This window comes from Anas platyrhynchos, chromosome 6 (genome assembly GCF_047663525.1).
Source record: "Anas platyrhynchos isolate ZD024472 breed Pekin duck chromosome 6, IASCAAS_PekinDuck_T2T, whole genome shotgun sequence".
Classification (NCBI taxonomy): Eukaryota; Metazoa; Chordata; class Aves; order Anseriformes; family Anatidae; genus Anas; species Anas platyrhynchos.
Genome location: NC_092592.1, coordinates 38,332,965 through 38,351,038, shown reverse-complemented (window position 1 = coordinate 38,351,038; position 18,074 = coordinate 38,332,965). Strand labels below are relative to the sequence as shown.

General features: G+C 38.0%; 1 protein-coding gene across 1 annotated transcript in view; it reads left to right on the top strand.

The window, feature by feature from the left end:
- Window positions 1-18,074, top strand: part of ADAM12 (ADAM metallopeptidase domain 12) — a 183,702-nt gene that overhangs the window by 128,902 nt on the left and 36,726 nt on the right. Inside the window, exon 11 of the mRNA XM_072039907.1 lies at window positions 1,448-1,596. Coding sequence (XP_071896008.1) covers window positions 1,448-1,596 — 149 coding nt within the window. The remainder of the gene's footprint in view (window positions 1-1,447; window positions 1,597-18,074) is intronic.

Genomic DNA, 18,074 nt, shown 5'->3' with positions numbered 1-18,074 from the left:
ACATCTCCACACATGGGCATTGTGCAGCAGTATGTATTTTCTTGGTTATTACAGATTATTTTGCTTCATATGTTTACTTTGATTTTTCTTTTACTAGGACAGGTTATACAGATTCTTTCTTCAGGTATCTTAACATATAACTGCAAACAAATTGGCTTTTATGTTAGTCACAGTATTTTGATATCAGAATTTTAATATTCTGGGGAAAAAAAAAAGAAGAGATCCTTATGCAGAAGGGATATTTTATTTATTTATTTATTTATTTTTCAGAATTTGATCTCTTTTTGATTTTGTTTTCTATTTAAGAATTGATTTACAAAAAATATTAGTTCAGACAGATGAAAGAAGAAACTTTTAAATCTACTCCAAGACATGTATTAAGGGCTTCATTTATATATAGTTGATGTCTCAGACACTTTTACCTTTCACTTCTTTTTAGTCTAAAGATTGGCTTAGATGATACTAAAAGAGTTATTTAAGCTGAATATATTCATATACGCTTTTAGAGCAGGCAGCTGTACATAGTAATTCCATTTACTGAGTGATAAATAGTAGATCATGCATTTATATTACATGTTTATGCCTTTGGGGAAAGCTTTTATATGAGCAGAATGGATATTTTTTCCCTCAAGGAAAGTGATCGATGTAGAAAGGTCTCTGACTTGTGGTTAGGCCAAAACATCAGTCCAATCAGTAGCCTATAATCAGACCATGCAGGGAATTTCTTAGAAGTAGTTGTCCAAAAAAAAGAAACCAGAATTTCAACACAGATTAATGTTAATATTTCAATTTTGACACTTGCAGCATTTAGAATATTCATAGGTGTTAAGTAGAGGCCATTGAAGTTTTCATCCTACTTTGTCCTTTCATTTTTAAAAGAAGGTTTTCAAAGGTCACCGTTTTTTTTCCTACAGGGCTTATGGATTGTTCTTCAAATTTCTGATATTAAAAAAAAAGTCTGATGAAGATTAAATAGGTCCACTAAATCTCTTGCTGCATTTTTAGTTTACCTCCTGACATGAAGGATCTTCTTGTTTCCCCCCATCACACTCATCCTATCCCATAAATCCTTATCCTTTCCATTGCTTCCCATTTGGGTTATTGCTTTCTGCCACTGCCTTGTCTTGGGAGCTACTGAACACGGAAATTTTAGGCCCTCGGTAAAGAGATGGCTCAAAAGAGATGGTTCAAAGCTGCCCTATGGTCTCAAATGTCTGGGGAAAATGGGTGGCCAGAACTGATAGGCTGGTCTGAAATTCCCAGTCTGCACCTGGTACATGTGAATTAAATTGTGTGCATTTAACAATAGTGTTACTACAGCTGGTAAGCTCATAAAGCATTTTGAAGAATGAGCAATTGGACCTTAAACAGGAAATGTGCATTTTTAATGTTTCCTTACCTTGACTTTGCAATTTTTTTTATTTTTTATTATTATTATTTGTTTAAGGATCATTCAGAAAACCCTCTAGGTGCAGCAGTCACCCTAGCTCATGAACTGGGCCACAATTTTGGAATGAATCACGATACGTTGGAGAGGGGCTGCAACTGCAAGGCATCTACAGAGAAAGGGGGTTGCATCATGAATCCCTCTACTGGGTAAGTGCAAGCGTGAGCACTGGTATCTTGCAGTTTTCAGGTTTTGTTTTCTGTCTCAGGTACTTTTAAATGAAAAAAGAAAACTTTCCAAGACCTGTCAAATCTCCTTGCAGTTATCCCCCTCAAGCTGAAACAATTATACTTCTTATCAGTATAAAACATGTACCATTGTACTTTTCCATTTCCTTGTTACCAGTGTGAGAGACAAAAATGCCATAAGCAGGTGGTTAAGTTTTTTTAAAAACCAAACTGCATTGCAAGTGATGAATCAGAATATCCTCCTTGCTCATCTTGCCAACTGAGCATCACAGTCATAATAGGAAATGAGCAATGTCCCAAGGCCAAGACTAAGATGATTGTGTAGGAAATAAAGTAATGCAGGAAATATATTATTATTAGACTCTCTGCAAAGCCTTTGTCTTGCACAGAGAAGGTTTTTAGTTTTGCACAAACTTTTGCATTTCTCTGTCTGTTGTAAGTGTGTAGCAGTGTTAACCTGTGAGCAAATTGGGTCTGTCAGCTTAGTGGGGTTAGGCCTGTTCAGTGGCCAGAGCAAGATCTTCAAAGGAAAGACAGAAAGCACCATGGAAAATAAAGCCAGTGAATCTGTGGCTGATCATCTCTGAGTCAGTGCTCTGCTGATGATAAAGGCTTGTATGTCAACAGAGAAGCCTGGTGGTTTAGTAGACATGAAAAGCACAGGCACTGTGAGCAGGGTAACTAGTTACAGCTTGCATCTCTGCATTTTAAATGCTATTAGAAACTTAATTATATAATGAAAGAGTTCTCCATGTCCAGATTCAGACAAGAACCAATGGCATGAAATTGAAGTAAGAGAGATGAGGTTTACCAAAGCTTTCTGATGGAAAAGTGGCATGTTGGACTAGTTAGCCTGCAGAAATGTGACTGTCTGACTGGAATCTGGTAGGAACCAGTCAGACAAATATGCAGCATCTTGTAGGTACAGCTGGATTTGCCTTGGGGTGAGCAAATGGTCTAGATGATCTTCTGAAGTGTCTTCCAGCTCCAGCACTCCCTGTGTGTGCTTAAACTTCATATGTTGCTTGAAAACCTCTTCTGGGATATTTGATCGGGTCAGCCTCTGATTGCTCTGAGGCTGCATGTTTCTGGGAAAGGAGGGGAGCAATATGGGAGAGGGCAGGGAGTGTTGGGCGGGATTGCTCCCTGCTGGTCAGCCAAACAGCAGCTTTGGCACTTCTTCAAAGGCAAGCTGTCACCCTCCTTCAAGGCAGAAAAAGAGATTCTGGCCAGAGGCCAAGCACAGCAAGTTGAGACAAACAATGAAAAGAGAGTTGTGTGCTTGGAGGACAATAAGAGTGGTTCTACAGTTTGGAAGAGAAAAATAGCCAGGCTCTTCTAAAACAATAGGTAGTAAATATCCCTACGGAATTGCATTCTGCAGTACATCAGGGCTATTAAACACACTGTGAAAACAAACTGAAGTTGGAAACAAGGCTCTGAAGTGAGGTGATGTGATACCTGGTATGCAGTGGGCAGACAAGTCTGGGCTCTGAGCTCCTGAAAGATGCATTCAAGCGTTAGTCATCTCAGCTGAACTACAGGTTGGGCATCCAGTTACTCCACGTTTGGAAATAAATACAGGAGATGCAGTCAGGAAAGAAATTTCTTGATACTCTGGTTCCATAATGGGAAGATATCTCTAATATAAACCCAGCTAGCTTGTCTCTGGTTCCGCCTTCTGAACCACAGTCCTGTGAGATTATCTGGAGGTGTCCTCATCTGCTTGGTGTGCCAGTCCAGTCACTTGTCTCTGGCTATGGACAGAGTAAGGTTGTACCTGATCAGCCTAATTCTCACATATGAGTCTAAGAAACTCAGCTTGCTTTATGCCAGGGTTTCAGTAGCACCATTACAGGTTAAAACACAATATATATTATAGGCTAAAGGCCATACTGCCTTAGCAATGCCCTGCCCAACACCAGCACCATAGGTATGACAGCTTTGCGAGGGGGTTAGCAGGTGCACTTCATTCAGCTTTGTAATGTTGTCTTTGGATTTTGACCAAATTTTGTCTACATCTTACGCCTAAAGAAGAGTAGAGGCATTCACAGAAGAGAGTAGGCTGGTTTGTTTGCAGTGACTATTGATTTATAAATGGAAATTTTAACATTGGGTTTGTAGCCTTAGGCTTTACCTTCATGCTGTGCTGTCAATCTGTAATAAGTATTCCAAGAGAATACTTTACGCCTTAAGCCAAACTGCATTTTACCAATTTAAAATTAACACTTTAAATATTTACCCAACAACTGACCAATGGTAATATTTCTCTGAGCACCATTACCCAAGAATCACTGAAGAATTTTCAGCTCTGGAAGCGTCAGGTAAGAGAAGGCCAAATTAATATCCCCTGCCTGAAAAACATTCTCAGAATAAGAAAAACATCAAAACAAAGAACATCTCAGGGAAGCTAAATACATTTGGAGAGACAGCTTGCTCTCTCTGTATACTCTTTGGCATTCTGTGCCCTTCTAAATTCTGTTGGTTTAAGCTAGAGTTAATAAGTGCAAGAAAAGGGAAAAGAAATCCTTGGGCTGAAGCTAGGGTAAAAAGTATGAGCCCCTGAGAAGTCCTTATCTGATATCTAAAAAGAATAGAAAATATCTGGGTTATAACAGAAATGCCTCTGCAAACTTGACTTTGTAGTCATTTGTTTGGTTCTGCAGCAAAAAGGAATGTTTGAAGGCTTTTTACTTAAAAGTGATTTCATTAATTATTGCCATCTTCTTTCAGTTCTTATGTTTCAGCCTTTGAAGAGGTTAGCATTAAAAAGTCATCTTGGAAATTACTTCTTGGTGGAAAAAAATCTCAAGGGATCAGTGTGGAATTTAAACTCTGTTGGATCTATCCTTTAATGAGCTTCCTATAGCTTTCACTCTTCAAAGATACCAGCAAGATGTGTACCATTTTGTGTGAGCAACAAATGCCTTAAAGACCTGCTACTTTAGCAAAATATATTTCGTATAAATAGAATTAAGCATATAAAACCAAAACCAGAATTTACGGCACTCTAGATCTTTTTGAGATCACAATACCTGCAATGGAAATCACATAAATCCCATTGCAGAAGTTTCTGATTTTGCTGCTGTTATTGTTGTAAAAATAGTATCAAGAAGGAAATATTTAATACTAACACATTGTTCCCATTTTATGCATATGTTTTAATCACACCCTTTCATTTCTTTTAATTGTTTTGACTATGAACTGTTTCAAGTGATAAAGAAGGCAATAAGGAGTCTCAAAGAGATTTGCAAATCTTTTTACTGAGATGGCTGTATCTGAAAACAAAGGGACTAAGCTGAATCAGCAAGGCCATTTCAGTATTCCACTTGTTTTCCAAGTATCTCCCTAAATTTTCCACTCTTAGGGCTGCAAATATTCTTCCTGACAGCTAGATAAAACCAGAAGAGTTATAGTGAAACCCAAGGCATTACTCTAGATATATATCACCGCAACTAAACACAGGATTTATCACAATCTGTGGAGAAAAATTATGCCAGTTAACAGGGCTTGTTTCTTTAATAATTTTGGGAATGTGCTCCTTCATCAAAATTATGCACAGTTATCTCCATGGTTGTTGAAACAACGTGAGTTCCCTCAAATTAGTTGGACGCTTAAGAGATCATAAATGCTTGAAATTTCTAGCTAGCCTTAAGGGGAGTAATATGTTTTTAGCTAGCTTTCTCCCCTTCAGTAAACCCAAGGGCTTATATTTCATCTCACCCATGTGTCTATATCCTTACCAATAACATGCTCTTCTGATTTATATATGGGGGACTTATACAGCTCACTTGTCTTTGGGGCAGTTGAGCATACTACACATTCCTTACCACTAATAGAAAGTATTCCTTGACTTTCCATGTTTTCCACCTTGTTTAGGTGTTAATGAGAGCACAGGAATCCACAAAGGACACAAAGTCTCATCAAGCACATTCAGGTGCTTGATCCTGCTGTAGTTTCCATCCCTCTCCAGAGCCCCATGATTTGCCATGAAGACAGATTCTTTCTTTGTCATCTCATGGTTTTGTCTTGCTCTTACCAAGATCAGGAGAATTCTTGTTGTTGTTTCATCTCAGCCAAAATTAACTGACATGCCAGGAAGGCTCTAGGATAGAGAAGTTCAATTCATCTCTCCTTGCACTTCCATAGTCAAAAGCAGTTTTTCACCATACCAATAGAAGAGAGGATAACTGGATAAGGGCTGCTCTGCAGTCTCTCCTCCAGTTCCCTTTGCATCTGGCTAGGGGAAAGACATTCCCTTGAATTCTAGGATCAAGCAACAGCACTTTGTGTCCAGTCATTGTGTCCAGCACATGAAGCACAGCCCAGCAGCAGGCCGTGCAAGTCTACTTTGACTCTTATTTCTACCTTGGCCATATAATGCTTCTCTTCAAAGACTGTGATGAAGAGACTAAATAAATACAAAATAATTAAAAATAACAAATCCATAAGAAAAAAAAAATATACCGTAAGCACTATTGTTTCAAGATGTGGATTCAAGGGGTGTAAGTTTGTGCTCTTCTGGAACTGCAAAACCTGATGTGTTGAGAGAGGGCTTGGCCCTTGCTATCTGCCTGACAGACATTTGAATGAAAAACTCTCCCTTCATAAACTTTTGTTTTAATCTAAATTCCTCGGGAGTCCTGTTTTTCGTTGCCTTGTCCCAGGCTGTGTGCTGGTTTGTATCCCAGCAATGACATGTAGCATTAGGGACGGGAAGCCACTCGGTGCCACGCAGGAAGGTCTGCGCCAGCAACGTAAACAAAGAAGCAGCTTCTCTGTAAGGACTTCTGTGCACAACAACTCCACTTTGTCATGTTACTTTTAGTGTGATGTTCCTTTTGAAAAGTCAAAGAATGAATTGAATCCCTCTATGCCTGGCCTTTTTTTTTTTTTTTTTTTTTCTCTTATCTTGGATCTTGTGTTGCCATTTCCATTTTCACAGCTAGAATTTAACGTCAGCATATCTTTTTGATTTGGTCAGGTTTTAAATTCAATTTGCTCAGATAAATATGACTGCATTTGTTACAGGGAAGTGGAGCTTGGACTGTGAATTTGTAGTGGTGGAAATGCCTGTGATTTGCCTAGGCTGCAGAATAGCTTGGGGCTCTACTGGAGCCAGGGGACCAAGTTTTTGTATAGTGATCATAAGTGAAGGAAAAGGAGAAATGAAATTGAAACCAATTCTTCAACCTCCCAGCTACTGATCATCATTTCACAGGGTTTTTTGTGGAACTGTGCCTCTCAGTATAAAATAATAATTAAAAGAAATAATAATAATTTTGAGTAATTGTTTTTCAGTCCACAATTTCACTTTAATTATTGAGTTTTGGAGGCAGGGTTTGGGGAAGGAGAACAATCAAGATCACATAAAGAGCACATAGTGGAAGCTGAACAAGGTAGGTAGAGAAATACTGGTTCATTTACTTTTGAAATTTGGAGATGATCTTTTTTTTTTTGGCTTTGTTTAATAAATCCGGAAAGCATCCACTGTTATGAGAATGTTTTTAAGTAAAACTGAAACCTTTATGGTTATAATTAAAACATACAGCCAATGGGAACGTACAGATTTGTGAATGAGAGTGAAGGCAAATGATAATTTGTTAAAAATCAGCTGGGTGATAGTCCCAAACTAAACTAACTGAAGTATTGGTGAAGAGAAATGGGGAAAAAGTAAAGATGGGAATCACCATCAGAAGGGTTTCTTTCAGACACCAATGAAAAAGAGCATCAGTATATGCTTTATTTAATTCCCTCTAGGAACAGGGCACTGAGTATGGTAGTTACAGACAAGTCAAGGATAAGTGAAATATTTAAGTGGAAATATAGTGTTCTTTCCCTAGTAATAGTACCAGATGTCTACGTGTATGATGTTTCTCCATGAGTGGCTAAAATGTGGTACCAAGCAAGACCATAAGTAGCACAGAAGATATAAATGAAAATGTCCTCATTTGCCCAACTAGTGATAAGGTGGTCCGTGGGTTTATACTGCAAGTGATGTAGGCATCCAAATGTTAGGTTAGGAAGCATTTGTTCTTTGTTGTGTGTTATAAGCCAGTTCCCAACTGATTTGAAAATGTAGGTCTGCATGATCTGGGAAGAGAAACTATCCCTGAAAGGCGGCTTTCGTGCAAGTGAGAAACAGTAACATTTGATGGTTTACTTTCATGCATTAACTTCAGAGGACAACAGAAGGTGCATTACTCTAGTTTGTGTCATTTATAGCATCTATTTCTGGTGGCAAAGGAAAATTGGTTGCATTGGCTACTCTCTGTTTACAGCCCTCTATGGTATCAAGTTTATTATCACCAATATCTAAAACTGCTCTTTACTTGCCTTCTCCTCTGCACCTCCTCTCTCCCTCCCCCCCAGCTCCCACTCCTTGTTCACATTGTTGAGAGTCTTATTTTGTTTTGTTTTCTGGTTTCCTTATCTTAAATGGCCTGATACAGATTCTGAAGTGCTCAGACTTTCAAGTTTTCCCCGGTGTTTGTTGTCAATGTGAGGGCAGGGCTAGCAGAAGTTTCCACGCTTGCACATAGCTTCAGGAGTCCAGTCATCACTTTGCACCTTCTTTCCCAAGCTGCCAGGGTGCAAGGGTGTTTCTGGAAATAGTCCCCAGTGCACCTGAAGTGTCACAGCTTGAATTGGGTATTTGTTTTCTCTTTTGAAGTAAAACTAAATGGTCATAGACATGTGGATTACAGAATCTGCATACAGGGTTTCTCTGCAATAGCCATAGGTATTTCTGATTGTCACATTACACCCACAGCAGACACTGAAATATTGGTTTGGGATGAGAAATTGGTCTGTGGATCCGAACTCCAACCTGGTTTATTCCTGTGTGTCAGTTTATTTGCACTGCTGGTGAACTGGACTAGCATTTAGTGGGTTATCCAGATAATGGATATCACCCAACTTAAACAAAAGATTTGTTGGGGCAGAAGAATGATGAGGATTATTTAGTGATCTCCTTGACAGCTCAGGCACACAGTTACCCTGGTGCAGTTGGGATAGCTGTGAACAGCAGGGTTGGGGCAGGATGAGGACACACTCAGCAGCTTCTTCATCTCCCTTCACCATCAAGGACAGTGTCTGGGGGACCAGCACTCCCTCACTGAAGCATGTTGCAAAATCCTTTGATGGTGCTGAAGGTCTGTTCTTCCCTTGTGGATCATCCATTGCCATTAATGAGATTTAGAACTGCACATCAAAGAAAGCTACTAACAGTAACGGTTATTTTATAATGCATAAATATATATTTGCATGATATGTGGTTGTGTCTCTTGGAGAAATATTCTGTCCAGTAGCTTCAATTTCAGAGGCTTTTCTTTGGAGTTATTATTTTATCTGCTTTTGTTTGATTTTTGTTTTTAAACTGACATATAACAAATTGTATTTAACTGTATTATAAGCATGTAGTTAAATGCAAAAAGCAAGAATTTAAAATTTGGTAAGGAGAAGATAGGAACGTACTAATCATGTGTACGTTTTGCTATTTTTAGTGTTAGTTTCCATCTCAGTTCTTTTTGAAAAATCATTTCAAGGAAAGAGGATACAGGGTTGCCTTGCTTTTTGTTGCTCAAACCCAGAACTTTTGTAGTGTACGTACCTGGGCTATGGAAACGTACCTCCAGAGCATGCTGGCTTCAGGAGCCAGTAGGGTGTGCTGTGAAGTCAGCATCTTGGTTTTGGTACCAAACTCAACTTGAAGCAAAAAACCTTTAATTCGTCACTTCACAAGGCTTCGCTTCACTTCACTTCACAATAATAAACCAACTCACTAACTAAATAAACAAAGTGCTAAAAAAATAATATATTAAAAAAAAAATAGGCAAAAGGTCATGTGGGAAATGTGATGGAGACCAGAAATACAGTGTGGGAAAGGACTTTTTAATTTACTGGTTGGTGCTCTTTTGTCCTTTCTAGACATCCCACAGTACCTTGTAGTTGCAGAGCTGTTAAACATTAAATAATCAAACCATTATTAGTTACACGGTATTTCCTGACCCCTCACAGTTTGTTTTCAGTTGTGCAGACCTTACTTTGCATTTTTCAGTCTGGCAGCTTAGAGACTTTAAATTGAAGAGTCAGCAGAACTATCTGCAATTACCTCTGTTACAATTTGAAGAAAATGAAATTATCTTTAAGATGTAAACAGTTCCTAATTAAACTCTGAAGCTGTTTATGTTTCCAAACTGGTCTAGAGCTGAGCTCTGCACAAAGACTTCTTCTTCATTGTCTTCTTCCTTTTTTTAATAAAATTGATATACTGATGTAATAAATCGTTCATGACAGAGCTAGGTCTGTTGTGCCAGCAGTGCAACTGCTTTTTTTTTTTTTTTTTTACAAAACTTAAGCAACATATCCCTACGCCCTAGTAGTTTAGCACATTGCATTCTGGTCCCTCCTTTAGTAGAAAACAGTCATGAGATTACAAAATGGATTTATGTCAGTCTTTCACTTAGCTCCAAGTAGCCTCATGTCTGCAGTGCATTTGGCATTCTTTTTTTGTTAGTAATTTCCACACATTATGGAAATATTTAGTTGTTTTATTAAATAAGGTCTACATTGAAGAATTAGTAGCATTGGTTAAAATACATGACATTTTCCTCAGTCCTTTACAAGAGTGGATCACTGTTGACAATTAATCCACAAAGCTACAGGGCAGGTCCTTAATTTTTTTATTTGAATTTTTATTTTATTTTATTTTATTCATTATATTTATTTATTTATTTATTTGTTGTTGTTGCTCACATCTTAGTAGATTTGCAGTTAGAAAGGAAAATAATTTACTTTTTCGTGTATTCTAGAGGAGGACTCATATGGATTTACAGCATGCATTTTCTGTAAGTGAAGCTGACAAGGAGAGAGGTTACTTCTCAAATGAAAACACATTTTACTTCTGGTCTGATTATTTATAGCAGATACTTAGGGACAAGTCATGTTTTCTACTATGTGATGTATCCAGAATGGGTACAGTTTTACCGGCTTGGATGGTGGTATGTGAGAGTTCAGCTGCATTTTGTCTTGTCCGTGTACTATCCATACAAAACATAGCTCTATAAGGGACATTTTTCTCCTGTAGTACTGCTATTGCCATGACCCATGAGAACAAATCATGTAAGGACATTTTGCTTTATCTTAGCTTTCTCTTTCATCAAAAACAAAACAAAACAAAACAAAACAACAGCATTTCAACCTGCAGGGATAAATCTGCAGTGCAGGGCATGGAGAATTAAGTGTACAATGTCCCATTTTAATTGGTGTTAATAAATTCCAAATTCCCAGAGTGTAATTGGAAACATACCTTAAAGGGCATATTCTTAAGGTCACTTGAATGCTCTTTTTTGTACATATGTTTTGTGCCCTGAAGCACTTTAAGGAATCGGTGTTGACTTGGAAGTCTGAGTCATTGTAATTAAATGATGCCTACAGCTACATTTGCCACAGTTGTCATGGGAATCACAGAGTCTTTTGTGTCTGGGATAGATGTGCAAAATGTTTAAAATTCAGAGAGAGAAGAAGTCCATTTTACCCCACAATTGCTTCCTGCAAAGCCAGTCTCTCTCTTTTTTTTTTCTTATTTCAAAGTGTATGACAAAGCCCCAGATGCACTTACTGTAGGATTCTCATGGCAGAAAGGCAGGTAGGCTCCATTTCAGCTTTTCAAAACTGAAAACCACAGCTACAGTGGTGAGATGAAGATAAGAAGCCACATATTTTAACATGAAATCACAGAAAATAAAGAGGTGAAATAACTTTAGTCTCCTAAGGAGCCTTTCTGGCTTCTTCTAAAGTAGCATGAAAATTGCATTCATATTCATCAGTGACGTTCTCCTGGCAGCCAGACGGCATTAGATGTGAAATCCAGGCTACATTGAAGTTGATAGGAAAGTTCCTATATGTTCAGGATTTCATCAGGATCTTAATAGTTTCCTTTAATTTTTTTGCTTGCTTAAGGATCTCAAAGTTATAGTTCATGGCTGGATCCATTATTTTGTCTTGGCTTGAGATAATTACATGTATGGTGGTACTCTTTTATTTTATTTATTTTGTTTTGTTTTGTTTTATTTTATTTTATTTTATTTATTTCATTTCATTTTATTTTATTTATTTGGTCCAAGCTGTGTGAAGAAGAAAAAGGAAGCTTGGATTGTTAATTTCTGTTTAGGATTTAATTTAGGTGATGTGGGAAAAAGCTGTTCTCTCAGTGCACATCTTATAGGGTACACACCGAGAAGGTGGAAATGACACTCTAACACCCTTGTCATACCAGCTGGCGTTTCCATAAGCTTCATCCTCCTAATGCTTTCTCAGGAGCTTTGTTCAGAGATGTTTCCCAAGTCTCTTCACCTTGACCCAGCTTCTTCCTCGTGAGGGTTCTGGCATACTCTGAGCCTTCTTCCCTTACCTTGTTGTCATTTGATCTGTTCACTTGATCTGCAGGCTTATTCGAGCCCAAATTCATCTGCTGAGTCTACTACATAAGTACCCAAAGTGTGGCAGGTCTTTAAATCAGGCTGGTCAGATGGGTCACAGCATCACTAGGAGGATAACTGTGCTTCTTCTGGGTGTGGCATATTCTGAATTGTGTTAAGGATTCACACAAAGCAGGACAGGAGACTGTACTGGTGAAAAAGCTAAGTGTGCATAAATAAGTATTGTTGATTTTTCTCTGTTACCATTTGGGTTTGATACTCCCCTTTGCTTGGTTTGGCTTGGTTTTTGAAAAATAATTTTGTTCTGCTCCTTCACCATGCTCTCTATAAAAGCGATCCTCTCAAAACCCAGTTCCCAAAGTCAGATTTATATTTTTTGTCAGTCTGCTTCTGACCTATTTAAAAAACAATTCCAATGTTTTTCAAAGGACAAAATCAGAATGTAACTGTCTAAAACAAAAATTGATTATAAAATCACATTGGGAATAAATGAAGTGTTATCAGGCCATGAAGCTTTCCTAGCATTTCAAGCCAGATCAGCGAGTGCCTTTTATCTAACCAGAAATCAATGGGAATCTGACCTTCAGCAAGGTATTTTGAGCAAGAAGATGGAGCATTTATCTTTATTTGCTTATCTTGTGCTGAGGGTGCTGTGTTTTCTGTGACAAGTGTAAACACGGAGAATGCGGGTCATGCTTCTTATCTGCAGTTTCCTTCAGTCTTGGTAACTGATGGAGGCATGGGATGCCCGCTGCCTTGCTTTCCTTTAGCCTGGGACCAGACCTGACCTGACCTTTTTATCCCTTCCTCTTGTATATGATTATTTTTTTTTATATAATTTTACTGTAGTCAGCATTGGATTCACATCAAGTTTTAAGCAGTAGATTGCGAAACCTGAACTCAAAGCAATCCAGCAAATTTTTATTAATGAGGTAGTGGTCTAAAAGGAAACAGAGCAAGAGATGAGCCAGAGGCAAATTCAAACTGATTATAGCTACTTTCCCTTGCTGTCCAGTTTCCAACAGGAAGAACAGTTGTCTGAGTTCAATTCCCATGGAGCTTTTGCAATGCAGATAACTCCAGAGTATCGTCAGAATGCTGTCAAGATTGATAAATTGGTTTGGTATTGCTTCACCCACTGAACACAGAAATGAAAGTCACAACAGGCCTCTCAACAAGAAAAAACTTCTCTGACTGTACATTTGTCAAAGTAAAAGTAACTGCTAATAATGTTTTATTTGGCAGTTTTGTGACTGCAGAAATATCAAGTCATGACAATGTATACTGTATAAAGCCATTAAGTGTTGTTCCTTTACAAAAAGTATTTTCTGGACCATCCAGTCATTTACTTCACCACTGCTTTCTGCCCTCAAGTCCCACATTCAGTACTATAAATCTGCTTTTCTGAATATTTCAGGTAGTAAAATTTTCACTTTCAGTTTAATGGGAGAGGTCAGATCTCAGCTGGGGCTATGAGAATCCGGCCTATGCACCTGAAGTAATATTACTTGAATGAAGCCTGGGAATCTGCATTATCCCCAGGGCTAAATTACAAAGATCCTAAAGCATTTACATGTGAAGTTTAAACATTTACTTGGAAAGACTTTATTTCAATAACCCTGGAAATTTCATTGTAGTTCAGCAAGCCACTGTCACTACATATCAATTAATTTAATCACTAGTGTGGCATTCACAGTTATTTACTGGAAGTATAAACACTACCATGTAGTGAACATGACAAAACTGTAGGAGAAATCTAGGCTTGCTTTTAAATCACTGACCATGAACTCAGACAGCAAGAGCTTTGATGTCATGTATAACTACATGGCCCAATTCTGTGCTCTACTTTATTGATGCTTTAGGGATTAAAACTATAACAGAGGAGCAAGAGAGTGAAAAATAGGCTAGAAAAATAAGTATGAGTTGCCAGACACCTAGATGCTTTTGAAGCAACTTCCCACTTCAATACTTAATATATATGTTTAAAAAAAAAAAAAATGAAAAAAGAAAAAACAAATCTGCTGTATGCAAAACATTTGGGTGAGAAGAAATCTGCAGCTACTTTTAGGATCTCCTTTTACTTTATTGTGCTTCTGAGATCTACTTTAAAACTGTCTGTCTCCCCCAAAACTACTTACAAATGAAGCCATTGTTTAAATTATAGATTATCAAACCCTGCATGCTATGGAGGTTGCCTAATTTTAAACAGTTGCTATTAAAACCTGAGGTGTATGAAGTAATGTGTAATGACAGAACTTTATAGACTGAGAGATCTATAGTATTTGAAAACCTATTTCAATATCAAAGAGAACTGGATTTATCTCCTGCTCAATACCCTACTCTGTGAGGTTCTCTATGATTACTAATTCATTAACATAAGACACTGTATAGAACAGCTGAAGTTTCTAAAAATGTCATCTAATAGCAAATTCAGTTTTGTTCTGCTAGGCTCATATCTCTTTGGAGACCAGAAAAAAAGTTATTTTCAAGAGATGGAGAGCAGTAATAATGTCTAGGAGGTTAAAACCAAGGGGGATATCTTTTTGTGAGAAAGAATTATGTCAATTAGATAAGGAGTTAGAGGAGGTGGGTAAATTGTCATGGTTCTTTGAAATCAACACCTCAGTGGGTCTAAAAACACTCATTTCACTTGAGTTTCTACATTCTAGGGTGTTACCGTTGTGTTATTGTGTCTGCTGCTGGCAATTTGTCTATAAAAAATCATATCAATCATATCATACTTCAATGAACAAAAGCAAAACTATCTCAGTTTTTCAAGTTTTAAAAGTTGGGCTTAGGTTCCTATATAAGACGGGGATTTGCAACTGAAACTCTACGTATTCATGTTTAAGTAATTCTGTGAGGTGTGAAAAGTTGGAAAATAGAGGAAATTTCTTCTCAGAAAGAGCAGTCAGGTGTTGGGATGGGTTGCCCAGGGAGGTGGTGGAGTCACTCTCCCTGGGGGTGTTCAAGGAAAGGCTGGACATGGTGTTTAGGGACATGGTTTAGTGGGTGACATTGGTGGTAGGAGTATGGTTGGAGGAGATGACCTTGGAGGTTTTTTCCAACATTAATAATTCTAGGATTCTATGAAGAGGGAGCTCACACTTTCTTCTACCTCCAAAACAAGGATCTGAGTTGCTCTCTTCCTCTCCAGTTGAAAGTGAGCCACTGTGTAGCCATAAATCAATAATTTTGGAGACTAATTAAGTCTAAGAAACTAAGTAAAACAAAATATGGTTATAGTCTGCTTTAGAAGGCATTCCAAAGAGCAAGTAGACTCTTGGTTTCTTTTCTCCAGATACTACTGACAAATTTTTACATTGAATATTATTTGGATAAAAATAATAGGCAATTTAGAGCATAGCACTAAAACCCTGAGCTTTCCTTCCAAGAAAGTGTCTTTGCATGTAGGCTACCCTAACATATAAATGTGTATATAGATAGATAGATAGATAGATAGATATAATTTTTATTTATTTATTTATTTATTTTTTGTTTATTTTGACATGGAAACCTTGATGTTGTTTTCAGTTCCCCATTCAGTGGGGCAGGAGCTCCAGGATTCCCAACTGAATGTCAGAGCCTGTACTTCTGTGGTGAGGTTCTATAGGGAAGGGTGGCAGTGAAGGCAGCTGCTTATCTCAGGCACCTCTTGAGTTAAAGACAATGCTGTTGAATGGTGCTCTTGCCTTAGTCCCTCACTCAGGAAAGAAAAGAAAAAAAAGAAAAAAAGCAACAAACAAACAAAAAAACCTACAAAAAGATAAAAAAAAAAAAAAAAAAAAAAAAAACAGGTCAGTGTAACTGTGGATCTGTAAGGATCCTGGTGTCAAGACAGACACTACGAGACACAGATGTTCAGTTTGGACAAGAGTTTTCGTGGAAAGTGTTGGAAATTCACTTGCTTAATTAGTGAAATTTCTAACTGCTCAGGGCTCAGGGTTTGTTAATAACACCTTCATGCTCTTAAAAAAATAAAATAAAAAATTGCTGGTGCCTGAGCTGTTTCCAAATATGGCGTATCAAGCTTGATTTTTTTTAGCGTTCTGGACAAATCCAGGTCCCATTTTTCTGCACCTTTGGAAATTAGCTAGTCAACAGTTGTTTCAATAAGTAAGTGGTGGAAAATCAAAATGCCCTTTTAAAATTAATATAATCTCCAATTATCATATTACCTCAGGGAAGAAGGCCTGGTGGTACTTAGTAGAGCTCTTTGGGGCTGTTGTGCATTTTAATTGAGTGAATAATTGTAAAACACTTCAGGGCCTTGGGTAAAAGGCTCTGTATAAACATTGCTGTAATGCTGAATAATCAGGTTGTGATATGAACTAGAATAAATGAACCCTATAAATAGATATATAAGGTATGTATTTATATAATGTGTGTGTGTACATATACCAACCTTTTGGAGATAATGTCAGTTACTTTATGAATGTCTTACAGTTCTTAAGTAAGAAAAAAATCTGAGATTAGATAGCAAAATTCAAAATAATCATAATGTTCATTTCCAAGATACTGTGAATCAGCAGTTTATCATCCAATGCAATATGCAGAGAACTGCCAGAAGTATTGATGGGGATACCGCTTCAGTGGTTCTTCTTGAGAAACAGCGAAATGTGTTTCAAAGGGAGCCTTATGTTTTATGGTGAAGGAACATGGAGGAGGCAGACCCAAGGTACTCAATGTTCAGGTACCTAAAGATGCAGCTAGACATCTACAAGTTTAGAACGAAGGGAGTTTCACTTCCGATGGCTTTCCCAAGGTATCACTGCAGTCCAGTGGTGGGGCTTAGAATAGAGCAGCGATCTCCTGCAGCCCATCTCAGTGCCCCTCCAGGCATTTTCCAGCTGGAGCATTGGATGAGAAAGACAGAAACGGCAAATGCTGCTCAGCAGCAGGATCTGTGCTAGGGCTATAGCTGATCTGCTGTGTTCCCATGCATCAATCAGCAGCCACTCGCTTTCTCCTGAATACCTTGGCTGTCTTATCTCTGAAAACTGTAATTTTCTGAGGCAGTGATTCTGACTTTTTCTGTGCATGTATTCTCTTACTCTTCAGTGCATTAGGAGGGGAAATGCCTCTGAAATGGAGATGATGGAGATGAACTTTTATAGTTCATGCAAAAAAGAAACTATGCTGGGCAATGCAGTGCTAGTACAGACAAAGAATTCTCTTTTCTTAAAAGGGACTTGACACTTCCCATGATGATGCCACTTCACTTAGTTAATGAAAGGAGCCATCTAATACAGGCTAAATGCAAAAGTAGATAGAGGAAACTGGCATTTGAATGGCTTGAGTGCTTGAAATATAAATGAATGGGACAAGACCAGACTCTGTTTATAAAGGAATCAATTACCAGCCATCATCTTACTACTGTGAATCTCTCATTTGCAGGAGCAGTCAAAGCTATTTTTGCTGGGAACTAGGGTAGTCATTGCTTGAGATTACATGCATCTTTTAAGCACTAAGGAGACATTGAGGAATGCTGTGGATTCAAGAGGGGTAGAAAGACTCTGAAATTACTTTCCTTGCTGTAAACCCACTGAAGAGACTGATGTAGTGCCAGGCACAATTTGAGTTCTGCAGAGTTGTACCCACAGCAAGAATGGTTCAACTAAATGATCTATTGTGTATTAAATTTACAGATTCAAAGAGTGTAGCAAATGTGCGGGCTATTCAGCATGCTAGAATAGGAATTAGGTTGGACTAAAGTGGTATCTGAGGGTTATTCCAAAAGGATAAGTGCCTGGGGTACCACAGAAAACACAAATATCTCTGATTATGATATTGAAATCTTAGAGGCAGGTCAAGGATTGACTTTACTGAAGAGACACCATGATGTTTTCCCACACAAAGGAAATCCTTCCAGGTGAGGACTGAAGCTTGTTCACAGGGTAGTGTGCTGAAACTTTTTAGAGGATGACTATCCTTCACATGACTAGTCAGGATTTTTCACAGCCTCTAGATTCCTTTTAACAACATGCATAATGCTAC